We start from the raw sequence: 9913 nt of genomic DNA on the forward strand, positions 1-9913 counted from the left end.
CGGGTGTGCTGCTTCTGCTGCTTGGCACCCACCAAAATGGATTTCTGCAGAGACAGAAGAAGCTGCCGGCGTCGGAAGGCCACGACGTCCGACGACTTCTCTGCGCACTGCGATCACCTGCATGTCGATTGAAGAAAGCACCAGCGTCATGCGTGCGAGATGCATGTCGTTTTAGTATCAACGCATCGATTCGTGCGTGCTGCTTTAGTTAGTCGAAACGTACTACGACAGTGGGAAGGCGCGTGGCGTTGGTTTTCCCGCGCTGCAACTTCAACCGCCCGCACCATGGATCCCCGCATTTTGATTGGTTGTTTACAGTCCGTTTCGACCAATCATGGGCGATACTGCGACCCAACGCCCTCTTGCCGCAGTTTTCAATTGACCAACTGAGTCCCATGGTCTTCAACTTGGGCCGCGTCGTGCCACCAGCGCTGCTTACGTCCGCCGTCGTCGGAGGTCTCGCCCTGAAGCGCCACAGCTCGCTCGAGCCGGGAGCCAAGACGCCGCCAGTCCTCTCCACGCCCACCGGTCGCGGCCGCGTCTGGAAGGGGGCGCGGTAGGCACCCCAATATGGTAATATGTAGATTTGCTTTTACGTTGTCTTCTTCTTCTTCTTGTGCAAAAGACGTTGTTGGGCTGCTTGGAAAGCCTCTTCCGACGGCTCGTCGTCGTCGTCGCGCCCCTTCTTCTTCTTACCAGACTTGGCTGGCGGCTTCTCGTCGGCGTACTTGGCGAGGAGCGACGCAAACCCTTGCTGGCTACGAAGCATGCGTGCGGAGTGCTGCGCTGGTGGATGATAAAAATCAGCGTGTGTTGTACCGCTTGGAGAGCGCGGCCGCTTGGTTGCCGCGAATTTGAGCCAACAGCTCTTCGGCGGCCTTGGCTTCGGCCGCGGCCTTCTTGCTCTTACCTTTGGTTTTGATCTTCTTGGTGAACGCTGGGTACAGAGGCACCTAGAGACAGTAAGGCGTGTGATGCGATGGATGGAGCTGCGAACCTCGTTGGCATCGATCGCATCTTGAATGATCTTGGTGAAGCGATCAATGTCGTCGTCCGTCGAGAGCATGACGACGTCGAGAATGCTCTGCATTTTGCCCTTGTACTTTTCGTAGGCTAATGCACCATCACGATATATGGCATCTCGCACGATCCATACGGACCTTGCAAGACGTCTTGCGCCTCTTCGTCCGACTCGCGGTACGTTTTCTCAAAGCTCTGAATGTCCTTGGTCGTGACCTTGGGGAAGAGGTTGCGCCAGTAGTCCACCCTATGATATAGTCGACATGAGCCTCGGCGACCGCCACGCGCGTTGCACCAGTCGCGGAAGGAAGAGGTTTCCGTGGCCTCGGTCTCGAGCTCGCCCGTCTCTTCGTACACGGCGCGCAGCTCTGGGTTGCTAAGCGCCGCGTGGATCGTGCAGAGGAGCTGGAACTTGGTCGTCGCGTCGTCGTCGTCCGGGTTCTTGTCGGGGTGCTACAGAGCGACGTCGGACGCGCAACCCGGTATGGCACGTACGTATTTGAGCGCCTTCTTGCGGTACGCCGTCTTGAGCTGCGCGGGCGTCGCCGACGCCTTGACGCCCAGGATCGCGTAGAGGTCCCGCTGGCCAAAGCTGGCCTCGACCGCGTCCATCGTGCTGCTGGCCATGCTGGTCCTGTGGCCTGCAACTGTCGGGTTTGGCCGATCTTCGAACTTCGAGCTGAAAGAAACAGTGTTTTTGCACTGTTTTTTACAGAGGTGGCAGTGCAGTTGCATCAACCGGAACCTGGTCAATGAAGCTGCGGACGCACGACGCTTGGCCATGTCGCAGCGTATATGGCTTCGGCCGGCGTCGCACCGAGCACACGCAGCTGCGAGTCGCCCCACGCCATCGAGCGACTGCGTAGGCAAATACTACCGGTACAAACTTACAAATTACAATAGATAGCGCGATCTCTCAGAGGACGGAGCCCGAGTCGACGTCTTCTCTGCAGAGCGGGCACGACTTCTTCGCTACGAGCCACGAGACGACGCAGTCGCGATGGTACAGATGCGAGCACGAGAGCTGGACGATGGCCTCGCCCTCGGTCTCGTCAAAGGTCGAGAGGCAGATGGAGCAGGCTTCGTCGGCGTCGACGCCATGCGGCTTGTCGAGCGTGTGGTTGAGCATACGCTGCATGGCGCGGAGGTCGAGCATGTCGCTGGGCACGCCGAGGAACGTTTGGAGGAGCGAGTGGAAGGCGTGAAAGGTTGGCGAGAGCGGCTCGTCGAGCTTGAGCTTCTGGTACGCGTAGTAGAAGCACTCAGCGTGGACGGCCATGAGCTTTCGAAGAAAGGTCTCGAGGATGCGGATACGCTCCTTGATGATAAAGACGCTGTCGCCGTTGTACACGCGGCGCGGAAACGGCATCTTCATGATGCTGCGCAGCATCGGCGTAAGCGGGTCGGCCTTCATCTTCAGCTCGCAGTGAACCCAGAGCGCATCGAGCTGCTTCCGGAAAGTGTGGTACGCAGAATAGCGCTTCTTGACGAGCCACCACCGGCGCGTGATGGGGCAATAGGCGGTCATCGTGTAGAGCGTGTACATCGTGGCGTCCTCGACGACCTGAGTCGCGCATGGGTGCACCTGCGCCGACTCGAGGAAGGCGGCTTGGTCGTCCGAGAGGCCTCGAGGCGCCGACTCCTCCTTGCGCGAGACGGCGTGGTGGAGGTGAATGAGCTGGTGCGCGAGGCAACGCTGGACCGCGGCAGTGATGGCTGGCATGGCAAATCAGAAAATGACCAAAACAGAAAACAAGGATATTTTGCATTGCACGACCGGATACGGACCAAATTAAATTCCCAGAACCAGTACACATGAAACCACTTGGCGCAGGCTGCGTTTTGCACCAATCCCGACGCGTTCTTCGTCGTTGTCGACACGCATTGGCTACTTCAACTACGATTTCAGCCAATCCAAAGGACGGATGCCACTGACCTTGAAATTCGAAACATGGGCCGGACCAGACCGTGGCGTTGCCTTGGTCCGACAACCAGATGCTGCTTCTTTTGCACCAGCCTTGGCTTCGGTCTTGCCCGTGGGCCCTCTCCCCTTCGAACGGTCCTTCCATTGCTTGCCTCATTGCCCACACATAGATATCACTCGACATCCGCGCAAAGGTCGTGCTGTTATCGCTCGAGATGCGAGAGTTGTGCGATGACGATCACGGCTGGAGCTACTTGCGCGCACCTGATTCCGCGACGCTCAGATGGACGGCATGTACTATCTGAGCGAATTACGCGGTCCCAGCTGCGCCTGCGTTTCTTCAACGAGGTTGTTCTCCGATGCATCTCGTAAGCAGACTTTTGGGAGCATCGTCGTCGACGGTTGATGTGGTACTACGCCATAAGGACGCCTGCGCTGGCGCCAGTGCGACAGACTGGACAGGTTGGCTTGCGGAGCAGCCAGTCGGTGATGCACGACGCATGGAATGCGTGCTGGCATGGGCTTAGCTGGAGCCATTGGCGGCGGCGCCCGGCGAGGCAGATGGCACAGTCGTCGGCGCGAGCAAGATGCGGTGCGTGAAGCAGCTTGTGCAGCCGCAGCTCGAGAAAGCCATGAAGCAGGCGCAGGAGCTCCACGAACAGCGGCGACGTGGCTGCATGGACATGTCGCTGCAAGTGCACCAAGTAGTGATGACGAAAGCGAAGCAGGTGCCCGACAAAGGCCTTGAAGAGTCGCATGCGTTCACGAACGATCGACCGCGTGTCGCGAAAGTATCGCTTGGCCGGGAACGGCCCATCGACGAGCGGCGTCAGCGCGGCCGCCCACGGCGCGCCAAATGCGCGGCGCTGGAGGTCGGCGAGCGCACTGCGCAGTGTAAAGAAGTCCGAGTACCGCCGTTGGATGATGCGCCATTCGCGCGAGACGAGGCAAGAGACGCTGATGTGGTACAGCGTGAAGGCCGCGAGGCTCTTGCGGGTCTCACGCGTCGCCGAGATGCGCACGCGGTAGGTCGCGGCGACGTCGGGCAGCCCCGTTGCCGGCGGCGACCGTTTGCCCCACAGCTGCATCGAGTTCGTCGCGCAGAGCCAACTGCTTCGAAAACGCCAACCAAACGGGAGCCACAGTACAGTATTCCACTGTTCAGCAACGTCGGACAGATACAGTGGATGGAAATATGCGTTCCCAGCCATATGAAGATGATGATGCTTTCACAGATCTCGATGATCGTCAAGACAGGATGATGATGACGGGGTGGTGCAGGTGGTATGGACGCGCGCCGATGCAAAGAAGCGGCCAGGCCATCGCTCATGCTGTAGCTTTACCAGACGCCTACTGCGCTAGATCTGGTCGTGGATCTGGTGACACGCGATTTTCCCTGGACGTGCAAAGTCACCTGCAATATAACAAGTCCCTTGGCTACTTGGCCTGTGCGTCTCGCGTGCGCCTCGCCACTTCTGGGCACTTGTGGGATCTCGTCGCTGCTAGTACGTAGAAGCGAGAGAAGCACGAGCTGCTCGCGTCGAACCACCGAGAAGCCAGCAGCTCCGTTCGAATGCTACGTTTCAGCGGCCAGAGGTCGTGGCGATCTCTGGAAAGCAAGGTGGCCAGCGCATGGCTGATGCTTTTACGTGTCTGTACATCATGGCACAGAGCGAGTACCTTTGGTCCAGGACCAGGACCAGAGCACCTCCAGGAATCCTAGTGCAGACGGAGACAGTGGATCGGTGCGTGAAAGCGCCATCATCAACAGCACAATTCTTGGCTTAGCTGCTTGACCTGCTGCTGCCGTTTCTGGCTGCTGCTACATGTACCTCTAGCTGCTGCTCTGCTACCTCTGGTGCGCGAGGTTGAGGATTGTGCCAGGTAGCACGCACTTGACGAGTATCGCACTTAGCTGCATACAAGACTTTCTTATGCGGAGACGCACTTTATTGGGACGCATTACTTGTATTCGTTCGAGGTATTCAGCGCGATGGAAGCGAGCTCGATGGGCCACGACCGGGGCAGCATCGACGAGCCGTCGATGGAGGTCGGCCGCGAAGGCTCGCAGCCCATGCACTACATGAAGCCGAGCATGGGTGGCCAGCCAAAGTCATGCGAGAAGCCGCCCAAGCAGCAGATGTCGATTGACGCGTACATCTATGACCGGCGCGTGCACGGGCCCCGGACCGCGATGCGCAACTCGTACCACGCCGGGAAGCTAGCGCTCGTCTCGACCCTCTCGTGCGCGCTTGGCATCGCTGCCCTCGCCGCGTTGCTCTCGCAGAGCTACATCATCAACCACTGGATCCCGGAGAAGACAGGGGCGACGGTCAGCGAGACGTGCAACGTGATCCTGCCCGTGCTCTCGTCGATCTCGGTGCTCAACCTGACGCTCGGCTTTCCGGGCATGGGCTTGCACTTTGCGACGCTCTACTCGTACTTGCACCCGACGTCCAAGGTTGTGCTGCGGAGCAAGTACCTCTACTGGTGCGAGTCGCTCTTCCTTCTCCATGTCCTTGGCGCTATCGGCTTTGCCGTCCTCCTCTTGTACTGGGGCATCCAGAACCGGTTCCAGATCACGTGCATGACGAGCACGTGGGGCATGGCCGTCTGGTTCGGCAACGGCATCCTCATGCTCGTGACGCTTGTCCAATGGGTTGACCCGCCTGCGCGCAGCAGCATCGTGATCTCATCTGCTCATCTAGGTCATCTTCGATCGCTTTCGGACGCACCAAAAGCTGCAGCTCGGGTCGCCCAACGAACTCGAGCACGTGGGCAACTGGAAGTTTCGTCGCTGGCTCGCAAGTCTCATGGGCGCCAAGGCCAAGAAGAACAACGAGCTCCGCGCCGAGCTGTACGCAGCCGCCAAGCGCGGCAACCCCAACGAAGTGCACTCGCTCCTCGAACAAGCGCGCCGGAGCTGCGCCACCGACGTCCGAATCATCTTGTTGTCTTTTTCTCAGCTTATCCGATCTCGTAGATGGAACGGAATACGTTTCTCTGGAAGCTCTACGCGACGCCACGTATCGTGCTCGGTCTCTTCTCGACCCGCACCAAGAACCCACTGCACGTCGCCTGTGAGAAAGGCAACGTCGAGATCGTGCGCATCCTCCTCGACGCGGGCATGCAGCCGGTACCCAAGCTCCACCATCAACACAGATCGTACTCATGTCGGCGGCACAGGACTTTCTCGACAAGCTTGGCGGCGTTGACATGGGCATTGGCTCCATCTACCAGTGGCTCTGGGGCCGGCACAACAAGAGCAAGAGCGTCCTCGTGAGCGCGCTCCACGTCGCTGTCTCGCACGGCAACATGGCGTGCATCGAGATCCTCCACGCAAGCGGTGCCAACATGGACATTCTGGCCAAAGCCGACATTTGGTCGTCGGTACAACACGCTTTTCCATGCTTTTTTCTGCATTTTCGCTGTATTTTCTACATGAACGGGTAGGAACTCGCGGTGCCGCCGCTCTTCCACGCCGACTCGCGCGACTGCATGGAAGCGCTCCTTCGGTACGGCGCCAACCACCTCATGGTGCCGTCGTTCGGCTCGGCCATGTCGATCACCGTGCTCCAGCACAACCTCTTCCTCGTACCCTAACCCTGCCTCCTCCTGTCTTTCGTCATCCCTGTCATTAGGACCGCGGCGCCCTCGTCAGTCTTCTTGAAGAGTACGGCTGTGACGCGGCGCTCACCCCGCTGCATGCGGTCGCGGCGGCCGGCGACGTGGCGTCGGTGCAGTACTACCTCAAGCGAGGGGTATCCCCCGACGCACTGGGTGAGTACCACGTTGGTTTCCACCACCGGACGCCACTGCACTGGGCGGCCATCATGGGCCGGACGCGTGTCGTGCAGTGCCTCCTCGAGCACGGCGCCGCGATCGATGTGAAGGACCGCAACGGCCGCACGCCCCTGCATTGGGCCACCCGGTACGATATATCTCGGTGTAGCGTGGACGCTGAGAATATGTCGGGCGTAGCAACAACCACGCGGGCGTCGTTGACGCGCTTTTAAGTGCGAGCGCGGACCCGCATGCGCCCGATATGGCGTACTTGACGCCGCTCTGCCTCGCGGCGCAGGCGGGGCTCCTTCGCCGCGACACGATTGCCGCGTTCTTGGCGTACAGCGCGACAGATGCGGCGGCCGACGTGCTCTCCAAGACCGAGTGCGGCGAGACGCCGCTGCACTACGCGCTCATGCGCGGCCACCAAGAGACGGCGCTCGCCCTTGTGGCGTCGGGCGCCGATATTTATGCGCTCAACTCGGATAGACGCCGCGCGATCGACTGCTGCTCGTCGGCGCAGTTGCAGTACGAAGTCAAGAAAGCCTCGGGGTATATACTATCGATCGATCGATCGCGTGGTTTGACATGGGCGATGGATGCCGTAGATCGGTCGACGTCTACCTCTCGTACGAGACGCCGTACTTGCCGTTTGCAGAGAAGATCCGGGACGCGATTGAGATGCACTGCATCTCGGTGCACTTGCGCGCGACCGACGACACGAGCGACTTTACCAAGATCATGGACACGGTCAGCGTCGTCATGTGTCTCCTCTCCAAGGGCTACAACCAGAGCAACCGCTGCATGCAAGAACTCGCCTTTGCCAAGCAGCTCGACGTCCCTGGTAGAACCCTCTTTTATTGCTGTAAGGTGCGAGAAATGCTGTAGTCGTCGCCGTCAACTGTGACTGCCCCACGCTCTCGGAAGAGCTGCAAGTGTACCTCTACACGCGCCAGATCATCCCGTTCCAGCCGTGCATCCTCGACGCCGAGTGCCACGACGGCTACGTGCACTTTGACGTGGACGAAGACCTTTTGCGGAGCGGCTTCGATCGCTCCTCGACGGTCTCCGCGACGAAGTCGAGCTGCACCGGCTCGGCGGCGGCCACCAGCAGCAGCACAAGGCACGCGACATGCAAGGACTCTTCCGGCTCACGTCCTTTACGGAGCTTGGGACGGCGTCACCTGCGACGAAGCCATCGTCCAAGCTGCGGCTCTCCAACTCGTCGGTTCTGTCGAAAGCGTCGTCCGTGCACTATACACTCACGAGCTCCAACTCGTCGCGCAAGAACGTCGGTCACACCATCTTTATCTCGCACGGCGACTGCCACGACGCCTTTGTCACCACGGTGCGTCACCACCTGCGTCCTCCTCTGCATGCGTCTTGTAGCTCAAGACGCGTCTGCGGGACATGGGCGCGAGTGTCCTCGTCGACTCGGGCACCAAAGTGTCCAACATGAAGGAGCGCATCGTCGCGGCCAAGGACGCAATCTTGCAGTGCCAGCTCTTCCTCGTCGTCCTGTCAGTCGAGAGCGTCAAGACGCAGCTCGTGAGCGACCAATTGGCGTTTGCCGAGGATAAAGGCAAGCGCATCGTACCCATCTGCTACCACGACACCATCCAGGACCCCGACGGTGCGATAAGAACTTAGTGCTGCAACATACTGATTGGGGTTGTGGACTAGGCAAACTCCAGCTGTTTGAGAAAGACCGCGTGCTAGTCTTTGACGACGACCTCGGTTTTGAGCACGGCATGGACAACTTGCACGAGATCCTTACGGACGTCCTCGAGACGGAGGAGAGCGACGAGGCCGACGAGGCCATGGACCGCGTCGACCAAGACGTGTAACGTAGAGGTAACAAGGAATAGGGTGTATTATGAGGTGCGCCCGGCCATGAGACCGAGCCGCTTCTGCATCTTGTCGCCGTCGCCGTATGCTCGTCGCAGCAGTGTCTCGAGCCGCGTGCGCTCGATACCTTGAAAGAACCCCCGGAAACTCTCCTTGGTCTTGAGGTGGTGGAGATTGGCCTTGTCCTTGCCTTGCAAAAGGACCACGAGGCTCGCGTCGTCGAGGCTTTGGTACGTTGCCGCCTCGACTGGGAGCACGGCGGCGGCGGCACTCGGCACTTCGGCTGGCCGCGCACTCGACACTGCGTCTGTCTTATTGAGAGGCAGTGTCTTGTTCGGTGTGGCCGGTGTCGGGGTCGAAGTCGCTGCTGGTATCTTGGCCGGTGTCGACGTCACGTCAAAGTACTTTGGCCCGGCGCTCGGACGGCGCTTTGGCGTTTTGCAGCGTTCTTGGACGGGCACGACAGCGACAGGTCCGTCTTCGGCGTGCAAGAGGCGGTTGGTCCACTCGTCGATCGCGTTGAGGCTCTCGCCGACGTTGAAATGCTGGCGCGCGGTGCGCAATGGCACTCGTCCGACGTCCTCGTCGTCGTCCTTCTCGCTGTCACTGTCGTCGCTAGGACTCGCGTCGAAGATGTGCTTCTTGAAGGACGGAATCGCTTGCGCCTCAATCCGCGGCGAGAGCGCTTGCAGCTCCAGCGTCCACTCTCTACGCACGACATGAGCGCTTTGCTCCAAGATGGTATCCTACTCGTGCAGGCCCGTGAACGTCGGCGGCGAGTCGTCCGGCGTCTGGTCGTCGAGCACGAGGATCTCGACGGCGTGGGACTTGGTCACCGACTTGATCGGGCTCGACCGGCTGTGGCGGCGCGGCGCCGACTCGCTAAAGGCCTCGCGGACAGGCGTCCGACCGCCCGACGTGTGCGGCCGCGACGTCTTCTTGGCTCCGCGCTTGGACGGCGTCTCGGGCCGGCCGACCTGCGCCACCGACGTCTCGAGCTTCCACGCTTTGAGCTCGTGCAAGATCGAGTCGCGCGACTTGGAGCTAAGGCGCGACGTCAAATCGAGCTCGCACGCGCGGTCGAGCGTCGCCGTGATGGATTCGCGCTGCAGCGGTGTGCTCGGTCGCGGCGGGAAGCTGCTCGCCGGCGTCGGCGGTCGCTGCGGGTCGTCCATGGCCGACGCATTGTTGTGGTAGTGCTCGTGGCTCCGGCGTCGGAGGGCGCTCGTGACGTTGCCCGCAAACACGACGTCGGTGCCATGCGTGAGGTCGCTCGAGTGCTGGTCCTTGGCCGCGTCCTAGCGCACTCATTAGCGTCCTCGGTGCTTCTTAGTTGAG

At 60.3% G+C, this 9913-nt stretch overlaps 4 protein-coding genes across 4 annotated transcripts in view; 2 read left to right on the forward strand and 2 right to left on the reverse strand.

The window, feature by feature from the left end:
- Positions 1-592: 592 nt before the first annotated feature.
- Positions 593-1647, reverse strand: SPRG_19792 (hypothetical protein; the record flags this gene model as incomplete). Its single annotated transcript, XM_012343655.1, has 6 exons — positions 593-758; positions 820-953; positions 998-1113; positions 1161-1267; positions 1316-1473; positions 1516-1647. 6 exons carry the CDS (start codon positions 1645-1647, stop codon positions 593-595), a joined length of 813 nt encoding a protein of 270 aa, XP_012199045.1.
- Positions 1648-2020: 373 nt separating this feature from the next.
- On the forward strand, positions 2021-2749 carry SPRG_19793 (hypothetical protein; the record flags this gene model as incomplete). The annotated part of the gene is made up of 1 exon (XM_012343656.1): positions 2021-2749. A coding segment is annotated over one exon (729 nt), but the record flags the coding sequence as incomplete, so codon positions are not given.
- Positions 2750-5138: 2389 nt separating this feature from the next.
- SPRG_19794 (hypothetical protein) lies at positions 5139-8574 on the forward strand (the record flags this gene model as incomplete). Its single annotated transcript, XM_012343657.1, has 12 exons — positions 5139-5603; positions 5653-5880; positions 5928-6080; positions 6131-6334; positions 6398-6538; positions 6586-6875; positions 6926-7279; positions 7336-7571; positions 7616-7746; positions 7770-8075; positions 8117-8360; positions 8411-8574. 12 exons carry the CDS (start codon positions 5139-5141, stop codon positions 8572-8574), a joined length of 2916 nt encoding a protein of 971 aa, XP_012199047.1.
- A 27-nt stretch (positions 8575-8601) lies between these two features.
- The window catches only part of SPRG_19795 (hypothetical protein), a gene marked incomplete at both ends in the record, with an annotated part of 2433 nt that continues 1121 nt past the window's right edge, over positions 8602-9913 (reverse strand). The window contains 2 exons of the mRNA XM_012343658.1: positions 8602-9283; positions 9326-9873. Coding sequence (XP_012199048.1) covers positions 8602-9283; positions 9326-9873 — 1230 coding nt within the window. The remainder of the gene's footprint in view (positions 9284-9325; positions 9874-9913) is intronic.

Source organism: Saprolegnia parasitica (genome assembly GCF_000151545.1).
Source record: "Saprolegnia parasitica CBS 223.65 unplaced genomic scaffold supercont2.14, whole genome shotgun sequence".
In the NCBI taxonomy this organism is placed as follows: domain Eukaryota; phylum Oomycota; class Saprolegniomycetes; order Saprolegniales; family Saprolegniaceae; genus Saprolegnia; species Saprolegnia parasitica.